At 35.4% G+C, this 24,863-nt stretch overlaps 1 protein-coding gene across 5 annotated transcripts in view; it reads left to right on the plus strand.

Annotated features, from left to right (window-relative positions):
- Positions 1 to 24,863, plus strand: part of Gpc5 (glypican 5) — a 1,306,099-nt gene that overhangs the window by 637,054 nt on the left and 644,182 nt on the right. Inside the window, exon 8 of one of the 5 annotated variants that reach the window (XM_010630588.2) lies at positions 7,208 to 7,498. The exons of the other annotated variants lie outside the window; for them this stretch is intronic. Within the exon in view, the coding sequence (XP_010628890.1) occupies positions 7,208 to 7,209 (2 nt within the window). The 3' untranslated portion in view covers positions 7,210 to 7,498. Of the gene's footprint in view, positions 1 to 7,207; positions 7,499 to 24,863 lie in introns of those variants that run through there. 5 annotated transcript variants of the gene reach the window in all.

Raw genomic sequence — 24,863 nt, forward strand, 5'->3', positions numbered from 1 at the left:
GTTTTCTCTCAAATTCCAGAGGAAAATAATCACATAGAAAATTAGATGAAATAACTCATTCATGCTTGGAGAAATTGAATGGAGAATAGGCAAAATAGCTGTCTTCTGGGGGAAAGCTACCCTCAGGGAACAGCCCTGAAACCATGGAGTCATTGATTTAATTTGGCCTTGTGCCAAGCTCTATACATGAGGCTAGAATGTAAAATTGTACCTCTGAGGACTGACTCCTGGGACTATTAAGATTTTCATGGAGCCAACTCAATAGGACTGGGGAAAAGAGAGGCAAGGCAATTAATTCATAAATAAATATAGGGTAGAAAGCAAGGAGGACTAAGATAGAAGATATGAAATACTGCCTGCTCTTGAAAAGAAAGTTCAAGTCTATGGACTATTTCTTCATTTATTAATGCTGGGTTCTCGTAGACTTAAAATAGTTGAATTAACTCTGTACAATACTGATCAAGTTCTTCAACATCCTATAAGTTTTCCAGACATATATTTCTAAATTATAATTTTATTCTCACCCCTAACATTAAAATCTTTATGAATTACTTCCTGTGGCTCATTCAATAGTATAATGTGTGTATGAGATATACTAACCATAATAGGTTGTAAGATCTTTGAGGGCAAGCCAGACAATGTCTTTTTATCTTTGTAGACACAAACAAGACTATTTCTGATCATGGATTATATAACCGGCTTAGAGATTATCTGTTCTTATTTAAAATGCAGATGAGTTCTACTCAAAAACAATACAAAACATTATTTCTAGTAGAAGAGCTCAGAAATTCATATTTAACAAGAATAATAAATAACCATTCTTTCCAATAAAGCTTGACAACAACTACTTTAGTCTTTCCCACAGTACCTCCAAATGTGAAACAATTAATATGTTCTGAAATATATGAATGAATATAATCTACATGTCTCTGAGACATACCTTAATACTGAAAACCAGATGTTTTGATGAATTAAAAATATTGAAATTAATTTTAGTCAAGAATATTATCCTCAAACCAAAATGAACATAAATATGTTTATATACAAAAACCAAAACTAAGTTAAAATACAGAGTAAATTTGATGTTTACTTTTCTTCAACAATTACAAGTATTAATTATATAAATAAATCTCATAGTTTCACCTGAATACCTGACTGGAATTTTTTATATTAATTTGCTACTGTGAGTGAAGATTAACAAGCTAAGCATAATGATTGAATGCTAATTGTTAAACTGAACTGAAAAGCACCGAAATTAAGAGTGTAACTTTTTACATTAATATGTAATGACTCAGTTTTGCAGGAGATACATTAATACAATATATATTGCTTGAGGATAGTTTTTAATTGTGTTTGATTTCCTTATAACATTAAATACTATGCTGTTTTTTAGAATGTAAATAATTATATTCACTTATTAAATAATGTATACGATTAATTCCAGTTTTCTGATTATACATGTGCAAAATAATATAGTTTCTATATCAGGACACATCAGAATAACTTTTAATAACTCTTGCTTCCATGATACAAGTATGTTCTGTGAAATGTTTTTCATTTCCTGAAATCTAAATTATATTTGGAGCTCATAAGGGAATTTACATGGCTTTACTTTCATATACATTTTTGGGTCTAAATTATCTTTGAGTCACTAATAGCTCTGTCTTTATGGTCCTAAGCCTGTAATTACCTGTTCTTAGAAGTTAACCTCTTGCCTCTACAATACCCATTCATGTGTGCATTCATTCAGCAAATTCTCTCTTAGTCTCATTCTGTCTAGTCACCATGCAAATCTGATGAGCAATTGGGAAATTACAACACAGGATGAGGAAATGAAGATGAATAATCAGGAAATTACAGGGCAGGATGAGGAATTTTATTGAGGAAAGCAGATTGTATGGGGTCTTATAGGAAGGATGTCTAGCTAGTCTTGGTGACGATATGAAGACTCTGGGTTTCATCCCCAGTTATAACAAATAAAAAACAAAATTACAACTTTAGAGAGCAGTTAAAGACCTGTCATAATAATCAGAGAACTGATAATATAAATAAAAAAGAAATTACTATTTTTACAAGGATGTATCCATCTCCTCAAGTGAACTTGATCACTTTGTCTACTTTTAAAAACTCTGCCAATGTCTAGATCACAACAGTGTAGTTCTCTTATCTACTGTTTATTTTCTCATGAACCATGAATTTCTAGAAGTTGTCTCCATGTCTTAACTTACCTTTTACCTGTGGAATCAAATGAAATGCATGAGTATAGATGCTTAGAAAATCTTTATGGAGTTAATTATAAATGTGTGAATGGCTATTCTAGTAGTTTTTGAATCATCACAGATAATATAAAATAAAACTATACCAAAATAAAATGGAGCTAATGAAATGTAACAGTGATGAATAGACATTGGGAGTTTATGACATGTGAAATAATAAAGAAGAATTTTCAATAGGTATCTTACTACCCTAATGTGCAGAATATTGAAGCTATTATATAGTTCTTTGGATTAATTTTACTTCAAAATCTCTTGGTGTCCTTGAAGACAACTTGTCATGATCGCCTAATTCACCTAGACTTGTTTCTGTTCTATGAATAATGGCAAAAATCTTAAAGACAGTTAAAATTTTCCATTTCAGTTTTATTGATTACAAATATATGAAATTTGAGTTTTCAAATAATCTCAAGACTAGATTGAGGCCAGGCGTGGTGGCACACACCTGTAATCCCAGCATCAGGAGGCTGAGGCAGGAGGATCACTGTGAGGTCAAGACCAGTATGGGCTACATAGTAAGTCCCAGGTCAGTCTCAACTACATAGTGAGACCCTGTTTTAACAAAAAAGAAAGTAGATTGGCATTCTAAAAATAACAGATAATATTAACTGAATGATACTCATATTAGTGCCCAGCCCTCTTATTCTGAATATATCCATGTGTGATATTAACATACTTAGTCTTAACAAAACTCTACATGATTGGTGATATTCTTTTTCTTGTTTGGCATAGATATCTTGAGCCTTTTGGCCTGAGTTACATTAGCTCCACTTAGCATGCTAAAGCACTGCAATTCAGAGCCAAGAAACAGAACCTCACCAGGAATAACACTAGAAGACACTCAGCAGATTGTGCATAAGAAAAAAACGTGTCATATTTTAAACTTTGGAAATTATTTTTGCATGTCTAGGTAAAATAGGAAATTGCAAAAGAAACAGTGAAAAAACATATCTTGAGAAAGAATATTTCTTAATATCTGTCTAAATCCCAGAACAAGGAATTGGTAACAGGTAGTGTTCAATTCAGCTATATAGTTCTTATATAGCAAGGATTCTTTTGTGGGTCACTAATGATACTGTACAAAAAAAGTGAGAGGCTTCACGGATGAAGCACACTGGACAATATATAAAGAAACATCACCCCTTGTTAGATTCTATTTATAATGTTCAGGAAACTTGAACTGGTCTCAGACTTTAGCTCTGTAAAATTCAACAAATGTCACAAAGTCCATTTTATTTCTCAAATATCACGTTTCAGGAAAGGGCATATTATAAAAGAATAGTTGTTTCTTAGAAAAGATCTTGGATATAATTAATCTTGCTGAAAGCCATTTTATTATAAAACTCCTTAGATAAAAACCCCTAGAGAACTTTTATTGCCAAAATTAGGTTTATTAAATTGAAGTATCTAGGGTAACTACATGCAAAAGAGATTTCGAAGTGACATAATAAATATATGTTGCAATGGACTATTTATAGTTCGCGTTTTTGCTGAAGTCTATAGATTAACCTGCGTGGAGAACAGCTCAACCTGGGATTGGTGCTGTTCTTCAGGGAGGGCTGTTTAACATTTTTCCCCATTAAGTTTATCAGTACAATTTAGGCATATAATGCAGTTACATTCATCATTGGGATCTTGTACCTTTACATGATGTATATCTTCGTTGTTTTTATTTCTCCTCATTCTCCTGCCCTCCCTTCACCCCCTCCACCCTTCCCTATGCACAAAGACTTTGTTTCCATGTTTAACATTTTGGTATCACAGTTATCTTTGTTCAATAAATGAGAAGACTGAAGTAATCCTGAGAAATCACTGGTAAGAAAGTAATAGTCATTGTATGATCTTGGCTGTGTCCTTTCAGGAAAATAATTTTATGTTCTGTTAAGAACATCACAGTCGGGGCCAGGGATTTAGCTCAGTGGCACTGCACCTGCACACAGCAAAAGGTCCTGAGTTTGATCCCCAGTACAAAAAAAAAACAAAAAAAGAATATCACAATCAACTCTGCAGTAATACACACACCACACATGCACACACGTGCACACACACACACACCCTGAATAATGAATTTTTCTTTTATAATAAGTAACCTAATTTGTCGTTAGGGAAAGTAACACAAAAAAGTCGTGTGTTTTTAAAATTTTCCCATAGTTAAGTATGTGATTTGACATCAAATTATCTTGTATCTAAGATGCTGGTATATTGGTCATTCTATCCAAGTGAAGCACTATCTGTAGATGCAGCATCGTGGTATATTAACAACTCATTGCGATCCAGTAGATTATGAAAAGTTATATTTCCTGATCAATATTTGCATTTATTAGGCAGTGGCACCGAAGTAGAATGTTCAAGTGACAACAAATTTGAAATAGTTATTAATGTTCAAAAGAAAACAGGTTGAGGTTTTGTTTGTTTGTTTGTTTTTGTACCGAAGATTGAACTCAGGACCTTGGGCTTGCGAGGCAGGCAGCAGAACCACTGAGCTAAGTCCCTGGCCCTAGAAAAAGGACTGAGTTTTAAGTAATATAAAAATTCAGATTCCACAAGTTTCTCATATTAAACGAGTAAATGCAATATAAGGATCAGATGTTAGAAACAGACTTGAGAAAGACATCTAGAAAAGAAGTCACCATGTATCAAAAGATATTACAAAAATGATACTTTCTGTTTTCTCTTTTGTAAAAGCAACAGAAATTAAATGCAAAACAACCAAAAAGACATGTTGATTTTAAAGTTTCTGTGGTACAGAAACAGGCATAGAGGGCAGCTCTGGGTAATTAATACTGAACTAGATGGCAGATGACCTGCTCTTATTCTAATGGGATGCTGACTGGGGACGCTGACAAAAGCTTTGGGTCCTCCCTGCTGTCATCAGTATCCTGTGGCTATCAAGGCTCCAAATGTGTGTGTGATGCCAACTGTTGGGGCAGCTGTCCCGGGTGACGGTCAGCTCTGATTTGCATTTCCAAGTTGGCCCTCTTTTCTTCCCTCCAGTCAGGATCCTGATAAGGAGCTACTGGTCCCAGTAGAGAAGTCTGATCTTAGATGGAGGAGCCAAATAAATTGTTCAAAAGGGAAAGGGGAACTGGGAAGGAAGGAGGAAAAGAAAGAAGGGAAAAGACAAAAAAAGCAAGACAAGAAAAAAGTGGAAACAAAGCTTTTGTAAATAAGAAGAGGTGGAGGGTTGAGGGGAGGAGAGGGGATGGGGAGAAAAACAGGAACCAAAATTAACATGTACAGGTACAAATTCCCTATGATGTATATGATTGTTATTTCTATTTAATTTTAAAAATTAAATCCCAAGCCAGGTGACTGGGTAACTGTCATCCTAGGATATCCAAATGACAGCTTGTCCCATGTCTTCAATATATATTTTTAAAGAATCTACTGTCCTACCTCTAAGACCATCTTTACCTCTTTGAGGTTTAAAAATTCACATTGCTCCATTATGCATTTCTTTTTTTGCAGGAAAATCTTTCATTTGTCTAAATCTACCTTTTATTTCAAAGACAGATTTATAATAAATTACTAAAAGACAACAAAAATGTACTAAACTACAACACGGGCACTTTAAAGATAGATTTTGTATGTTACCAATATTTACATATAGAATAAATGTTGTATTTCTTACCCTCTATTTCAGGGCTTTGTAAAGTGACAAGTTAAATGAAAAATTTTAAATTGGGTATCTATAGATACTTTTCCTGGTACTTATATATAAGACTTAGTAAAGGTACATCAAGTAACTGTTATAAAGGAGGAAATTTATTTCATAATTTGAAATAACACAAGTGTTCTTGATGTAAAAATCAAATTCTCCTTATTCAGAAATATATTAAATTTATTTATTTAATATAGATTAGGAGCTTTGAAACTATTTTATTTAGTTGTATTTGTTCAGCACACAAATTTTGTAACTTGGCTGGGAATATTTTTTTAATTTAAAATACTTTAAATATAATTTAATAATATATTTTGGAACTTGTTTTAATATCACATTCGTGTATATGGAATGTATCTAAGAAAATGAAGGTAGGCCCTAGTAGAATTTTAAATTTACAATTTGGTAAAATTAACTTACGTTTCAATGTGAAATAGGAAGAAAAGGACCAAAGGTGTAGGGGCAGTGCGAAAGATAGGGAAAGGGGAAAATATGAGAAAATGTAAAAATGGAATTAATAGAATTAAAAGTATTTGAAGGTGGGGAGGGGAGGAGAGGGTGAAGGGAGGGTGGGGACAAGGGGAAAAAATGACAACCAAGACCTGTCATGTAAAGGTGCAAGATCCCAGTGACAAATGTAACTGTACTGTCTACCTAGAATGTACCAATAAATTCAATTTAAATTTCAAAAATTAACTTACGTTTTATGATTGGCTATTATGGTGAATATCTACATTTAAAATTTATTTTTGTCCGGTACTAAAAAAAGACTTCATTTATTGAGGGCAAGAGAACGCAAACAAAACAAAAGCTTATGTAGCATCTCACTAGCTTTCCTTTCTCTGCCTGTCCAATGAGAGTGGGATGTTATTTGTACATTTTCTAAGGGTCCGGGGGAAACTGAGGGGCAGGTTCCTGAAACAGCCCTTTGGGAGAACTCTCATCGGGGCAGGAGTAAAGGTTCCAGTCTGCCTACTTCCTTCCCTTCTGCTTCATGGCGCACTACGAAATAATCATCGCGCGCAGCGGTGAGGCCTTGGGTTAGTGCGAAGAAGCTCGCGATCCACTCCGCCATCGAGGCACTGGCAGGTCCCCCTCCCTTAAGTAGCCTTTTTCGCCTGCGAATTTGTGAAACGTAAACATCGCGGCTTCCATGGCATTTCCGTTCCCACGGTTTCCGTTTGGATGTCCTTTTGGTGAAGTCTCTTGAAGCCTGGGCAAAGCTCTGCTGGGCTTTGACTCCATTTATTCTGTCAATTTTGCCACTTTCTAGAGTTGGTCTGGAAGTCCTCCGTCGCGAGTGCCTTCGGTTGTCCTGTCACGGCTGCCTTGATGAACCGACTCAATTCAGAACATTCACCTTTCTTTCTCATTTCGGTTTTGAGGATGAGCCAGACGCTTCCTCGAGAGCCAGAGCTGATGAATAAGGTGGACGAGTACGCGCCGTACTGTTTCCATGAGTCTGCCTTTCCGTGGTCTGGTACTCAGCAGCAACACTCTCCATACTTTTGATTTCACCTTATAAAGACGGTCGTGAGGAAGAACCCAGAAATGGACTAAAAGCCAGGCCAAGTAGTTTGAAGGGGATTAATGATTGATTTCTCTTTTACTGTAATACAGCTTTGATTAGAACATTTGCTGTATAGTTTGATCACACTTTGTATCAGGAGAAATATTTTTACTTCAAAACATATGGATAACTTCAAGAAAAATACCTGTAGTTTTTTTCATTAAATGGTTATTCTAGTTCCAAAGTTTGTATTCAAACTAATGTGTAGAATGTCTTTACTTTTAATTTCTAATGCACCAAAAATTCATACATAAAATTATTTAGATAGTGATACTGAGTGTTGGTTTAAGACATGATCAAGAATTAACTTTCTGATTATGTTGATTTCTTGTAAAATAGAACTTTCTCTCTCTACAAAGTAAGAGTTTCTCCTAATACACTGTATTTACCTATCAGCTTTTTTACAAACTCATATGTTCACATTTTCTATCAGAATCAATTGCTTCAGTAATTAGAGCTAGCCATGCCTGTTGATTGATTTTATCTGTTTTAAAAATAGAATAAGGATAAATTATATACTTGTGTAGAAAGAGAAGCCTAAGAACTTTCAAGTTATTAAGGTTTTGAATTAATTTAAAGTCACGAAATCTTAATTTTTGGAACCACATTATAGCATGACAAATTTATTTTATTTCTCTTCCTCACTACCTACCTATTCTATTTTTCCAGAATCTTTCACCAAGACATTAACTCTCCAACCTCCTCATCAAATGCAGACTTTCTCCACTTTGTTCCATGAGATATTCATGTTTGTCCCTCTCTCTTCTCATTTTCTTCCTCATCCCTCGGCCATACATAGCAGCGCACTGTCTAGGACCACCTACAAGTACAACCTTAGAGAAACTACATTAGAAATTATATCTATTTTTTCTGCATGGTCAATTTTGTACATAGAAAAAGACATTTAATGTTTCAAGCTTCTTCTTAAAAACATCTGTAAATATACTCCTTTCATACCTGCATATTTAGCATCCACATTCCCAGATCTAAATTCTGGTCTTCTGCCCTTACTGCTCTATCTTGTTGTAGCCAACTTCTTGGAATGCAGTAGTTGACCCCCTTCGAATATTACTGTTCTTGATGTTTTTGCTCCTCCATCCATTTGTCGTTTTTATTAGTCACGTTTGTAGCACATCTTTCTTGCGTGCATCACGTGGAGTTGGTGCATGTACATAACAATTCTTAATTTCTTCTGTCTTCCATTTTCCTTCCCCTCCCTTCACCCTCCTTCAGTCTCTTAGTCCCCTTCCCACTTGAGAGATATCTCCCTACTTCTAATGATGTTTTATTTTGATCTTTATAATTTGTGTTCCTCATATAAGAGAAGCCATGCAACATTTAAGCTTGTGTACCTGATTTATTTTACTTGACATTATGTTATCGAGGCACCTTCATTTTCCTACAGAGGACTTCAGTGTGCCTTTATGGCACAGTATTCCTTCATGGTGTGTAAATACCGCAGTCCAGCACGCTTTCATAGCCATGCATTCATACAACATACATTGTACCCCAAGGCTATCTGCCTCAGCTTCCTTGTCTCTTCCTTGTCCACTTTCCCTTCCTGTGAATTGAGCACTCAGGTGTCTTTACAGTATACTGATTTTAATTATTCTGAGGAATATACTGAGGGGTAGTATAGCTGGTAGCTCTATTTAAGATTTTTTAAAGTAACTTTCATAATGATCGATATGGAACCTTCATAAGGATTGTAAAACCATGTGATGGTTTGCAGTATGGAAAATGGCAAACAAAACATCACCTTTTCAATTTACTCTTAGATGAAGGTTTAAATTCAGTTTTGGGAGACCTGGGAAGTACAACCAATTTTAAAAGTGTTCTAGGGGATAAAAGAAAGTAGTAAAAAAAGGGAGAGTATCTCAGCATATGTGAAGTTTTTCATATGCTTTATAGGCACAGTAAATTTTATGTCTCCCTTGTTCATCTAATGCTTCTTTCATTTAACAGACATGTCACCTTGAAAATATTTTCTGAGAAAAGACCCTTTTAGAGAAAGACAGCTCTTCTCATTATATAAAAGAGATACTCCCATACATGCTTTATTTCCATTGAAGCCATAAATGTGCAATATGAAGTCTGAAAATATTTGTCCAATTTCAGCAGTGTAAAGCAAATGGTTATTACAAAAGCCTGAAACAATTAAAACCCATTTCTGCCCTTGAACTATATATTTAAAAATTTCTAATAGATCCGTAGTGTTGGGGGAAAATTAAGCAGTTATTTTGAATATACCTGCTAATAATACTAGAAATGTGACAACCATCAAAGCAGCAACATTGAGGGCTACTTACATGTAACTGTATCATCACCAAGATTTCTTTAGTCAAAATTAGATCTTGATTGTAGATGGCATTGATCTGAAAACTGCTGCAGAGGGAGTGTTTCTTCTACATGCAGAGAACTGTGGACTCTATGAGAATATGGTTTGACTCCTGTTAAAATTAATAATTCGTGAATTCTGCTAAAGTAGGATGACCTACATTGGAGATAAAGCCCTGCCTTTATTATCAGGGTCCCTACGTTTTTGTTTGTTTGTTTATTTTTGGCTGCCTTTGATTTAGTTCAATGCAGCTCTGCTCAGCTGTGTTGCATTGAGCGATGCAATAATATCTGGGTGGTTCTGACTCGCTTCACTCCAGGCTTTGGTGCCCTGTTGCTTCCACTGCTGAACACTGTTCCCTGGGCACACAGTGGACTGGCGGACTGGCTGGAGGCCTAAGCAAGTCTTTACTTAATTTCTTCCTCTTAATGAGATGCATTCCATCAAAATTTCTCATTCAAATTTACTGAATTTTTTTCAGGAGTCATTTTAATGAAGACTTCCTATGGCTTCCAACAAAATGTCATTCCTTCTACTGAATTGCCGAGAGCAAAGAGTCAGTGTTGTTTGCAAACCTCTTTTCACTTACCATAGCGTATTTTAATTATTTGTATAAATATTTACCTCCTCTTACAAAGACCCTTGATGCAACCAGTAGTTACATTTTTATGAGTTAAAAAATATTTCTAGAATGTATGAGACAAAGCTAAGCCATCTTTGGATAATCCCATTGCTTTTGATAAGATTCCTTTTCTTTGTCATGAATGTAATGTTTTTGTGTATAAGTGTTTACAGATTATATATATATATATATATATATATGGATATATATATATAAAATATAAAGGTACATAAATCCTTTATTAAGTAAATCATCTATTTAGATAAATTATCTATTCATACATTTATATACTCACATATACATTTATTTGTTTATTTCTCTAATGAAGCATTATTAATTACTTTATTAAGCACCATGTTGGGGAATAAGAATTTAAGAAATATAGTAGTATAAAAATGCCTGCATTCTTTAAGGAATTTAAAGTAGTATATGAAAGACAAAAATTAGCAGTAACAGAGGAAGTTAAAACGAGAGCAGAATTAAGCACAGAAATAACACCGTGGGTGACTTTGAAAGAAGTCCAGCTTTGAACTTCTTTTTTTTTAATTGGAGTATTCTGGAAACAGAAAATTTGATTTTTCTCACATACTGAACTATTTACTTACTAATTTTCAGATTTAATGGCAACGCTGTATATCTACCCATGTCTATGTCTACAGTCATATCCGTTTATTTATATAAAACACATACTCAATGTCCACAAACGCATACAAACAGCTAACATGGGGCCTGGCATTATGGTCGATATATGTTTTCTCCTTTTCTGGCTCTAGATAATGTCGAATGTGGAAACAGAGTCCAATACAGTTGAGAAGCATCTTTAGAAAAAGTACACTGACAGCACTGGGAGATCGCTGTGCTCTCCACATCTGTGGATGAAATACTCACATTTGTGTCTGTGTCTTGGAGTTGTCTTAGACCCCTTCAGAAACCTCACTCAGCTCCTGGTACAAAGGCCACTAGATGGGGCTTGTGTGCTTAGTACTGTATGGCTTAGCAAAATATACTTCCCTTTAGTTTAGGTTGTTTTTTTTTTTTTTTAACTCAGAAATACTCCTGTTTAACCTGTGCTGTTCTTTACAAGCTGTGACACTCTAAGCAATTCTCGTTAGAAATCCTTTTATATTAGCAATGTGCAATATCACTGTTATACTTGCCAAATGATACTCCTCAAAGAAACAAACCTCTTGGTAGCCAGGCACGTTCATCATTTTAGAGCCTAAGTGCATTACCAATTTAACAGTTTTTTTTTTTCAAAAGTGCCTCATGATATAGTAGAATCTTAGATATAGAACCTGGAAAGTTGTAGTTCCTCCTTTCTAGGGCCAGAAACTTGCCTTACCTTTAATCATGAGGTCTGCTCCGTATCAATTCTAATTTATGTTTTCCCCTAAGATCATAATTCTCAAACATCAACATGCATCGGCCTCACCTGGAGAGCTTTATAAAATTTTGATTGCGGGGGCCAGGCGTGGTGGCCCACACCTGTAATCCCAGCACTTGGGAGGCTGAGGCAGGAGGATCACTGTGAGTTTGAGACCAACCTGGGCTACACAGTGAGTTCCAGATGAGTCTCAACTACATAGTGAGACCCTGTCTCAAAAAAAGAATTTTTTTATTTTTGATTGCTGGCGAAGGGTTTCTGAATTGATGAATCTGGGATGGGACTGGTGATTCCACATTATCTGGTTTCCAAAGGCTACTGGCAATGGTTCCGGGGGCCACTCTGAGAGCCCCTGTTGTATGCAAAGGCTCTCTGTGGATGAAGTACATGCTATTCATGATGTGGCTCAAGACCCTTTCTGTCACCCTGAAGCGGTCATCTCTTCAGGCACTGAGACTGAACCTAATAAAGAACGATTTGTGCTTTGCATTTATCCTCCTAGCCATTCCACCCCCAGCACTTTTGGAAAAGGCTCAACCTCTTTGATAGACAAGGGAATGCTGCTCGTTATTTTGTTTTAACCAACAGTTAATACTCATTTTGGGGAAACATCAAAGAATTTTGACTAAGATAGCAAAGCTATGGATCATCTATCCTTTGAATCCTGATTTTTCTATTACTCCTCGACTTGGATTTCCAAAGTTTCCTTTACATTTCTCTATCCTGCCTCCTCCCTTCCTAAGATCTCTACCTCCTCTCCTGTTTTCAGAACTCCCCTTTCAAAGCTTGGACTCGGACCCAGGCAACCCTTTCCTCATACTCTCCCGCTCTCAGTTTTCAGCCCTGTGTTGCCGATTTCTATCACACCATCAGGCATGACTTTCCTTGTGCTGGACCCTCTTCCTGGGGACCTCGCCATGCACACATCGTTACACACTATGACTAATTTGGGTACGTCTGTTCCTCTTGATTTCTCCCTTCATCCGTCATTACCCACCAGTGCTACAACAGGCAATGCCTTCTGCAGGCACTATGGCTACAGTGGGAATTCCATCTTTTGACATCTCCATCATTGTTTGGATTGTTCTGTCCTTGCGGATTTTGGGTGTCTCTTGTTTCACCAGCTTATTTTCCATCCCAGTTAACCTCAGATTACAAGTCTGGCTTCTGAAATCCATTCACTTCCTGCCTTTTCCATGACTCTTAACTTCTATTGGAATTTGCTTGTTTTTGCACCTTTAAACCAGCATGGACTTTAGGAATCCTCTGACTTCTGTCATCCCCACTGAGCATCTACATCCTTGTTAATGACGATAGTAACAATGCTTTAAAACAGGCAGTTTTGCCAGGCATGTTGGCTCACGCCTGTAATCTGAGCACTCTGGGAGGCTGAGGCAGGATCTCTGTGAGTTCGAGACCAACCTGGGCTACATAGTGAGTTCCAGGTCAATCTCAACTACATAGTGAGACCCTACTCAAAACAAACAAAAAAAAATGCAGTTTTACCTTCAGTGATGTTGTGTGCTGCCATTCCCATCTCATTTGATTTACATTTCAAATGATTGACTAGTATTTATGGAAAAACTATATTTGTAATTATTTAAAGTACTCTGTCACAAGCTGGGAATGCAGCTCAGTGGTGCTGTATCTGCCTGGCAAGCACAACATCTTGAGTTTGATCCATGGTCCCGAAAATAAATATAAACATACATACATACATACATACTTCACCTTCATATTAACTTTTATATTTCTATAATTTTATAAATTACATCTTGGAATTTTTAACCCATTTTATTTTCTGACTCTTATAAGAGAGATAACTTGTATGAGTAATTCATGTCACCTGTGTTTCCCAACATCACCTACTCACATTAGCATTAATTTAGTTAGATCAGACATGAATAGTCTTTGATCAATTTGAGCCTCTGAAGCCTTCCATATGATGCCAGAAAAATGATATTTACTTCATAGTCGCTGTCTGATGTTCTTTTTCTGGGCTCCACATGACAACTCTGAACTCAGTCTTATTTTTCATTTACACAACTAGGAACAAAATGGTCACATACCAGTCAGGCCTAGTAAAAATTGGCCTGAATATACCATCATTCCACCCTCTATTTCCCCTTAGTTAAAATATTAAATATTATATAAGATATACATCAAAAGGTGTTTGTTAGCTAAAGTTCAGTTTGCTGGGAGTAGCATAAAATATTCAGACCACCAATTAATATTTTTGGAGGCTTGGCACATAGAAATTTTGTCAAACACTTAACCTGATTATATTTGTGATACAAGTGAGATTAACTAACACCCCAGGGATGCTTCAGAGTGAAGCACACCACAGGTATGTAGGGTGGTAGAAACAAGTGCTTCAGTGAGCCGTGCACTGCCACAGCCCCGCCACAGACCAGATGGCTCAGCGTTTATTCCAGCCTAGGGATTCAAGTTGGCAGGAGTCAAACAAAAATCCTGAAAAGCATGTCAGCAGTTGTGGAAATGAGTTTTCTTTATTGAAAAAGTCATTAATAGCATTCCTGAGTGAAGGCATGCAAAATTGAAGATATTTGCCATTTTACTTGATTTGCCTACTTCATTTTTCAATTTGTTTCATTTTACTAAAATATTACTATAAACACATGCTAGTATTGTATAAATTTTTAATATATACTCTTGGTGACTTACAGGTAATATATACAAATAGCATGTAACCATGTTATCTATAGAGTACATCTATATATACATAGATATAGATATATAGAGAGAATCATTTTAGAAATATTTAAATTGGGCTATTAGGGGAAGTTGAGACAAGAGGATCATTAATTTAAGGACAGTCTGAACAACACAGTGAGACGTTGCCTAAAAATAAATTTAACATTATATGTCAGTGCAAACCCTTAGCCAACCTTATTTTAAAAAGAGGGGGAGAGAGAATAGATTCATTCATAGGAAAATGGATACATATTGAAGATATACTCCTAAGTGAAATAAATAAGTCCCACATGTGTAAATACCAAATAGTTTCCCTGGTGTGAATATTCTGCAACAATGCATAAGATTCTAACAAGATTACTGACATTTAGAAATGGGAGGAAAGGAGCTAAAGGTGTAGGGAAGGTGTGATACGTAGGGGAAGAACAAAAAGGGAAAAGAAAAAAATGTGAGAGAATGAAAAGATGAAAATAAAGTGTTTGTAGATGGGGAGGGGAGGAGGGGGTGAAGGGAGGGCAGAGGTAAGGGGAAAAAAATGAGAATCAAGACAAGAAATGAATACTATAACACAAAAAAAAAAAAAAAAAAAAAAAAAAAAAAAAAAAAAAAAAAAAAAAAGAGGGGGGAAGAGAGGGCTCAAATCCATGCAATTAGAAATGAAAAGGGTGAAATTATGAAAGATCCAGCAGAAATCCAGAGGATCATCGATACCTATTTTGTTAACCTGTATTCCAGTAAAATGGAAGACACAGAAGCAATGGACAGATTCCTAGATATATATGAATTATCAAAGTTGAACTAAGAAGCTATAAAAATTCTAAATAACTCAATATCAATCAATGAAATTGAAAATGTAATTAAAAACTTACCAACAGGGCCAGGGATTTAGCTCAGCGGTTCGGTGGCCTGCCTTGCAAGCGGAAGGACCCGAATTCAATCCCCGGTACCAAAAATAAATAAATAAATAAATAAAAATAATAATAATAATAATATTATCAACAAAGAAAAGTCAAGGTCCTGATGGCTTCACTGCTGAATTCTTCAAAAAATTTAGGGACGATCTAATGGCACTAATTCTCAAACTCTTTAATGAAGTAGAAAGGGAAATAATACTCCTGAATTCATTCCTGGAAGAAAGCATCACTTTGATCTCAAAAAGAAAAAGACCCAACCAAAAAGGAGAACTACAGGCCAATCTCCCTAATCAACATAAATGCAAAAATTCTCAATAAGATACTGGAAAACAGAATACAGAAAATCATCAAGAAGATCATATACCTTAATCAAGTGACATTCATCCCAGGGATGCAAGGATGGTTCAAAGTACATAAATTAATAAATGTAATAACCGTCAGGGACAGAAACCATATGATCATCTCAGTAGATGAAGAAAATGTGTTTTACAAAGTCTGACATTCTTTCATGATAAAAACCATACAGAAAATTGGAATTTATCTCAACCTGATAAAAACTATCTATGAAAAGCCAATAGCCAACATCATATTAAACTGTCAAAAACTGAAAACTTTCACATTAAAATCAGGAACAATACCAGGATGTTCACTATCACCACTCCTGTCCGATATAGTTCTGAAAACATTAGCTAGAGTAATTAGACAAAACTAAGAAATAAAAGAATACAGATAGGAAATGAAATTGTCATTATTTACAGATAACATGATACTCTATATAGAAGACTTTAAAAACAACTCCACTAAAAGACTTCTAGACTTAATAACCAAGTTCAATAGAGTAGCTGGATACAAGGTCAACCCTCAAAAATCAATAGCCTTCTTATACACACATAACAGACTCAATGAGAGAGAAATGGGGGAAATAATTCCTTTCACAGTAGCATCCTAAAATAGAAAATATCTAGGAATCAATCTAATGAAGGAAGTGTAAGACCTCTACTCTGAAAACTACAGCACTCTGAAAAAGATCAAAGATGATATCAGAAAATGCAAAGAAATCTCTTGTTTCTAGGTAGGAATAACTAATATAGTGAAAATGGCTATACTTCCAAAGCTGCTATATAGATTAAATGCAATCCCAATATAAATCCCAACAGCATAATTCACACAACTAGAGAAAACAATCCAAAAATTCATTTGGAACCAGAAGAGACCTAGAGTAGCAAAAGCCATTCTTGGCAACAGAGACATGGTAGGGGGCATCACAATCCCCAACTTGAAACTATACTACAAAGTCACAATGATAAATGGTACAGACCTGAGGATCAATGGAACAGATTAGAAGATGCATAAATACTTCTAGGCATACTCAGGCACCTCATCTTTGCAAAGGAGCCAAACACCCTCACTTGAGAAAAGATAGCCTCTTTAATAAATGGTGCTGGAAAAACTGGGTTTCAACTTGCCAAAGATTAAAACTAGACACATATCTTTCACCATGCACTAAACTAAAATTGAAATGGATTAGAGATCTAAACATAAAAAAAGGTTTTGGGGAAGTGGGAAGTGTAGGGGAAGGAAATAGGGACAAGAAAAAAATATGAGAAAAGAAAAAAATGGAACCAAAGTCTTTGTAAATAGGGGAGGGTAGAGGTGGTGAAGAGAGGGCAGGGGTATGGGGAAAATATGACCTGTTACGTAAAGGTACAAGATCCCAATGATGAATGTAACTGTACTGTATTTTTAAAAAGTACCAATAAACTCAATAAGATTAAAAAAAAACAGAAAACTAAAAAATAGAAACACTGAACTGGCTGGAAGAGAGGTTAGGTAGAACTCTTGAAGACATTGGCGTAGGAAAAGATTTCATGAGCAAAACCTCAGTCACACATGAACAAGCACAAAGAATCAACAACTAGGATCTCATCTTATTAAAAAGCTTCTGCACAGCAAGAGAAACCACCCACAAAGTGAAAAGACAAGCTACAATGTGGTAAAAAAAAGTTTCATAGCTCTTCCTCAGACAGAGGACTACTATATAGAATATATAAGAACTTTAAAAAAAAATCAGATCCCTCAAATTGTAAGACCCAATCCAAAAATGGGGCAACTGAAATGAATACACAATTCACAGGTGAACAAGTAGAAGCAGAAAATAAACATATGAAAAAATCTCTAACATCACTGGTCCTTTGAGATATGCGGATGCAAACAGTGTTGCGATTCCATTTCACTACAGAAAGAATGACTTCCACCAAGAAATCAATAACAAATGCTGGTGGGGCTGTAGGGAGAAAGGAACCCTTCTCCACTGTTGCAGGGGTGTAGACTGGAGAAACCACTGTGGAAATTAATGTGGAGATTCCTCAAAACACTATTCTTAAAGGCCCTATTTGACCCAGCTATTCTCTTTTTGAAAGTATTCCCAAAAGAGTTAAAAGATTCATACCATAGCAGCATACGTGCACCCATATTTATAGTGGCACAGTTTGTAATAGCTAGAACTTGGAAACCACCCAAATGCCCATTAACTGGTGATTGGATAAAGAAGATGTGGGTTTTTTTAAAAAAATAAATTGGAGTACTACTCAGCCATAAAGAAAGATAAATGACAGAACTTATGACTAAATGGATGCAGCTTGAGGCTGTACTCTTAAGTGAAATAAATAGGATACACATGTGCAAATACCAAACAGTTTCTCTGCTGTGAGAAACAGAAAGTGTAAATGAGAACCAAAATGGATAATAGATATTGTGTGATAGGAAGAAAATTTTCAAAGGGGAAGGAAAACTAGGGAGGGGGCCCAGGGGAAATGAGAGAAGGAAAAGAAAAAAAATGAAAAGAAGAAAAAAAGTAAACAAAGCTTATGTAAATAGGAGGAGGGGAGGGGTTGAAGGGAAGGCAGGGGAATGGGAAAAAACAAGAACCAAAACATCATATACAAGTACAAATTCCCCATGATGAATACAATCATAATGAATACCTAAAATGTACCAATAAACTCAATAAATATTAAATATTTTGTATGTCAATACTTGCTAATTCCATATTGGTTGTTTTGTATTTTCTAATTCTGTACCACTCGTAGCATAACAATTTTAAGATTTTCCCTAGAAATAAACTAGTTTATACAATTTTAAAGAAAGCATCCTATCACCTATTAGAGTTTCGCATTATCCCTAAAATGTCTCATGGTCACATAATTGTACCTGTTCCCTAACATCTTCTTTTCTCCTCACACAATGAGTAATTAATATTTTGGGGGGAGTTCCGTGAAAGCCAATTTGACATTTTTGGGACCAAAAATCTTAGATTAGCTCTGGGGAAAAATAAGAAAATTTGCAAATTCTTCCAAATTCTCTTATTTAAAAAAAAAAAGGAAAGAAAAGATATTGCCTTGTTCGTGTACAGTGGTGTAAAACAAGAACTGATTCCCGGGGTGTGTCGTTCTCCTCATGTACAGACAACATAGCTGAGTACAGATGTGCAAAGTGAAGCGTTCCTCCTCTTTGATTTTTCAAGGTTTACCTATGGGATGTGTCATCTCGCGACATGAGTTCGCCAGACTCACACTATTACCCTAATTGCACTAATACCCGAATCGTAGTGTATCTCCTCTATCCATGTTACCGGTAAGCATGGTATTTGATTATAACTTTAATAGAATATTACAAGCTCAGTGATAAGTAATTCACTCCATAATATATTATCAAATGTAGTATAGAAGAGAAAAATATTTAGGACTTAGTGCTTTCTGTTTTGTTTTATTTCACATTTATTACATGCTTTAAAAAAAACCCAATTCTGGTGATTTATGTGATACTAGTACTTACTGTTCTCGTTCCTGGGAAGATTAAATTTTCTTTTTTACATTACATCCGCATGCCTTAAACTGATAAATGTTAGGATTAGAAATCGCGAGGGAACACTGAAGACTTAGAGGTGAAAATAGCTAAAGTTAAGATGGGGAAAGATATTGTAAACCTAAAATTAAACAAAATTCGGTAAGTATGTTGGACCACAGTTTTTACCAAGGACAGTGTAAACTGGGTGGGAGTCACAGTCAGACACGCCCACATTCCACATCTGTGGGTGCACAGCGTGCTGTGACTGGTAGGCCCAGTGGAACGACTGTGTCCAACAGGGCCGAGCTTGTTTCTCACTGTCTAAGGCTGGCCTTTCCAATTGGCTATAGGCTTTGTCTCTGTGTGGTGGTTCAGGGAACCCTACTTATGCAGGTAAGAGACAGGTTTGGTTGACAAGCCCCAGCACTTACTGTATTTTATAAGTCAAGCCTGAATTCTTCTTGTTTAAGGCTACAGTTAAATTGGTTTGTTCTTCCTTATTTCTAATTGGGTTTTAACACAAGAATCATGTAACCTTTATAATTATATTTTAAGCCACAGGAAAATAATACTTAATAAAGCGAAAGAGAATTAGAAAAAAACATATTGCAACAATAATTTAAGGCTAATTTTCTCTTTGTGGGTGTCGGTGTGAATTTGCAGAAATGAAGAGGTGAAATAAATTCCCCAACTGTTAAAAGTTTAGCTTTAGGTATTATGGGTAGAGATGATTTTCATTGTCTTATCACTACTTTCTAATTGTCCACAAAGAACAGATATTGTTTTTATAATGAGAATAAAGTGCACATAGAATACTGAACTCCTGTAATTAAATGTGTTTCTTCTTAGAAACTCAGAACCTGTCTGATCAACAGCACTTATTCCTGTTTGCCATAGATAGCTTGGCTGTGTGCTTCTGTGCTTCCTTAACAGTCCAAGATAGCTATTCTTTAAAATTGTCTTAAGTAAATACTGGTTAAAAGGAAAATAAATAAAGGTTAACATGTAGCATCACTGAGATACATTTTCAAAAAAAGCTTCATAATGAGATCCACAACACATAACTCCTTGTTACTAAATTAAAATTAATTTAGGCCAGGTACTATCACTTTTAATTTATTCTCAGAAAGTATTTTGTGTTTGGGGAAAATCTGGCTAATGAATGAACTCAATCAAGCAAACAAAAACTAAATACAATTTCCCTCTTGGTGTGCTAGATAATTAATGCTTTGACTACATTGCTCTGTATCATGCTACCTGTGGTACAGTCTTTTCTTAAGATAACACAGTTTTGCTTGTATAATTCATGCGGTATTAACATTTTACATTTAATCATATAGACTCTATAAATGTAAGAATATATATAGTAGTCAAATTTAAAATTGTAACATTTTTAAATGAAGTCCTAAAATTGACTAAACCAAGGAAACGCAACAAATAAATGACTTACTAAGGATGGGAGCTCAGATTTCTTTTTTGTTGCAAGGTTTGATGCTGGTTAGATAAAAAGCTGTTTCTAACAAGGAATGTAATAGAACATTTGAGGAATAGTAAATAAAGAAACCAGATATGTGGGTAGAAGTTTGTCCTGACCAAAAGTAGAAATTGAAGTATCAAGATAAGTTTCACTTGGAGAAGAAGGTTGAGATTTGAGTGGGAAAGTTTCCCTTCAAGAAATTAGACATTTATTCAACATTGGAAAATTTTTTTTCTTCAGAGAGAGCCAAGCAATGAATAATACAGAACAGAGAAATTCAGAGCTAATGGTTTTAGAGCATATTATATGATGAATTTGGAAAAAGATATACCTCTCTAATTATAACTTCCTTAAAGCTATATTATAATGATTCCACTCAAGCTTGGAGGGCAGTGAAAAATGTAACCTAGAAAGGAGTTGTCCACACCTAGCCAAACTGAAAATCTCATGGCATTGCTCCAAAATTTAGAAAAATGATTTTCAAAAACTTTAAAAATATTATCTATTTTTCAATCAATAACTAAAATGTAACCCTGCTTTTAAATTGCTAACCTGATGTTTTAATAGTATGAATTGAAATATAAAATTCAATTTTTTTACCTATTCCAAGTTATCCGATGCATGTAATGAATCAACCTAGTGAAAATAAACATGTAAGAGTGATGGCAAAGTTCTATGTAATAAAATTTATTCATAAAACAATATTTATTGGGGAGTCATGGTACTGAGAAAACCCTGACTGGCTTGGGTAATAGAGATAGTAAAAATTTGAAGACCAGCCTTTATTACTTTAGAGTTTTCCTCATTGAAACAAAAGTGGCAGAAGAAGCTCTAGTTTCACTTACAGTGTATGCTTTTGGAAGAAGTTGTTAGTGGGTCTCTAATGTATTATTTGTTTTATAATATACACTCATGAGTGCTTTGTATTCCAGTGTTAATACAGGTAAAATTATTAAGTATGATGGAATTGGTAGAAGGAAGCAGATACTAACTTTAATCTTTCTCCCCGTTCCCCATTCAACTCGTGTCCTGCACTTTCATATAACCTTTCCACACACATTTAGAAGATATACAATCACTGTTTCATTCTTAAATTAAAAGTCTAGTTCAGCCTTATAACCATGAATTCTTGGCCACTGTGATGATTAAAACTCAAACTCTTATCCCACATAAGTTTCTCCCTCTCAGTGTGAGCCTGACCCAATCTTGGAAGATCTCAGTAAGAGTTGGGTCATCTTTGTTTGGTTCTCCTTATTCTATGTAATCCTTTCTTTCACTCCTTTAACATATTGTTCTTCCTAGAGTTGGAGCCAGGGCCTGAGGAGAAATGAGCTGTCAGCCATCCATAGTTGGCAAGGCCAAAGATCTCCTTGCAAAGGAAACTTCTGTCCTCCTTTGGAAATTTCTGTTTCTTTTGAACAAAATAATGTTTCTCTTCCTGTGCGACATATGGCTGTCTTGGATTCTCATAAGAAACTTTCCTCTTCCCAGCCCCTTTTGCATAAAATCCTTTTTACAAAGATCACAAGCCCTCTGTCTTCAGAAGGGTTCACAAATAATGGTTCACATTTTCCACTAGCCATGTGGGGGTATTGAACACTTGAGTGTGGCTAGTTTGAGATTTTTCTACTAGTGTAAAACTCACTTTGGACTTTCTAAATTTATTATAAAAACAAATTTAAAATACCTCCTTAATAATTGCATATTATTTGATATATTGGATTAAGTAAAATATAATTTACATTAATTTCATCTGCTTTATTTTTTACTTTAAAAGTTTGTCTACTGCATTTATTAAAGCATGTAGTGATTCACATTATATTTCTGTTGGGCAGTGTCACTTGTCTTTTAGGCTTTTTTGGGAATCAATACATTACCAGCTCCTATTTCCCTCAAGCTTCTACTCTATAAATGGAATCTGCTATCTTATTTGAGCTTATTGTGAGATCAAAGGACTTCTCTTTCTTCTTCTGTGTTTGTTAAAGGCACAAACACAGCAACTTCCCCCTCATCTCCTTCCTCTTAGCCTCTTTCATTTCTTATAGAGCTGAATGACATTGAAAATCACTCAACACATTTTATGGGGAGGATTAAGCCCCTCGTGAACCAAATGAGTACTTGATACCCCTACTCTTGACTCATGCAGGCTCTACCAACAAACCCATGACAGGATCTGTGTTTATGGAGTAAGCTCGGATAATTTAACATCAAATTTGAGCCAATTAGGGGAAGTGCCCATCCCCAAGAATACTGGGCCCCCTGGAACACTGTATTTGATAATTGACATTTGGAAGTGAGTGCTCTTTATAGATAACTGGAAACCTGCAGATAGACAATACATAAGCCTAAAGACAGCATTGCATCCTGTATAACTACTTGGATCATTTTTACTGTGCTGAATTCTGGTTTCAGCAAATCCTTCATCATAATACAAAATTGAAAAAAGGAAAAAAACTTACGTCTACTTTCATTACCTGAGCTCTGATGTCCAACCATACCTTACAACAGAACTATAGTAAGTCTCATTCCTTGAGAATGTTTGTAAGTTGGATTCATTTGTAAGTGCAACAAAGTGAGTCTTATACACCTTATAACAATAATTTAAAACTTTATAGTTGAGTCAGTAAATTCTCTTTTGCTTCAGCTAATAGTTCTGTAGTTGTCATTTGCAACAAAAATGTCAGTAATTTAGAAGCCATCAAAGAATACAGTGGCTGGTATTTGTCATAATCAAGGATTCGCTTTCCCAGATGTATATTCTTCCTCTGTCATTACTCATGTTTTTCTGATCTTTTCTTTAACCCCTCTAATTTTTTATGTGCAGCAGTAAATTGTAAACTTTCATGGTTAAAATGGATAAAGGGTAAGGAAGATGATATGTATAGAAATTTTGAAATTTTTGTTTATAAATGCATATTAAAAGTATAGACACATTTACTGTGTTTAAAAACAACATGCTTGATTACATTCTATAAAATAAATGTCATATAAAGGAAAAACAAATTGGGGCAAAGTCTTGGCCTTCTCTGGGTGACACCTACTGCTCTATAAATGAAAATTTTTTCTTTACAACTTGTTTATCTGTTCAACAGTTAAACTAGAGTAATTTTCACACATAAAAAGCGCAGAAACTAGTTTGAGGCTGTTTCATTTTAATAGACGTTAGCATCTCTTATTCTTCCATTGTTGCTTCATCTCTGTGTGGTGCTGACAAGGAAAGGCAGCGTCGGCTCCAGAGCTCCCCTCCTTATCAGTCACCTTCGTATTTCCACCGGAGAATCCAGGAACCTGGAATCGTCGTCCATCCATCCCATGCCGTCGGTAGTTCGTACCACTCCACATGTGTACAACGTGACACAGAAGCCCATGTTTGTTTCAAAACATTTTTAAATCGTTATTGCTATCCCTTGCAGCACTGTGAGATTTTGGTCACACATTCCCATACATACAGGAGTTAAGCTCCTCAAGTACCATAACGTTCGAACAAACCAATATTTTCCTCCTTTGGGACTTCCCCCCATAGTTTGCTTTTTGTGAGACAGTCAATGAACTTTCTGAAGCAAGTCTTCTTTTTTTCATGCATATCACAATAAATGTAAGGATTTTTATAGTGCTATTTTCTTTACTATGTTCCCGTTTACCCTTCAGACTGCTCATGTTAATTTGCATTGCTACCAGATGTAAATCTTTGCATATCTGACATCATTTGATATTAGAACTGTTACCAAACTTTATTAAAAATGGATTTAAGATATTTCATTTTAATTTCATTATGTCTTGTTCAAAATAATTATGGAGCCAGGGATTTAGCTCAGCGGTTCGGTGGCCTGCCTTGCAAGCGCAAGGACCCGAGTTCAATCCCCGGTACCAAAAAACAAACAAAACAAAACAAAATAATTATGGAGCCAGGGATTTAGCTCAGCGGTTCGGTGGCCTGCCTTGCAAGCGCAAGGACCCGAGTTCAATCCCCGGTACCAAAAAACAAACAAAACAAAACAAAATAATTATGGAGTTGAGCCTCCTTTAAATATGTTTCTAGATTGCACTTTGCTAGCTCTCTTTC

The sequence above is a fragment of the Fukomys damarensis genome, unplaced genomic scaffold, assembly GCF_012274545.1.
Source record: "Fukomys damarensis isolate Sample0158 unplaced genomic scaffold, DMR_v1.0_HiC HiC_scaffold_6, whole genome shotgun sequence".
NCBI lineage: Eukaryota > Metazoa > Chordata > Mammalia > Rodentia > Bathyergidae > Fukomys > Fukomys damarensis.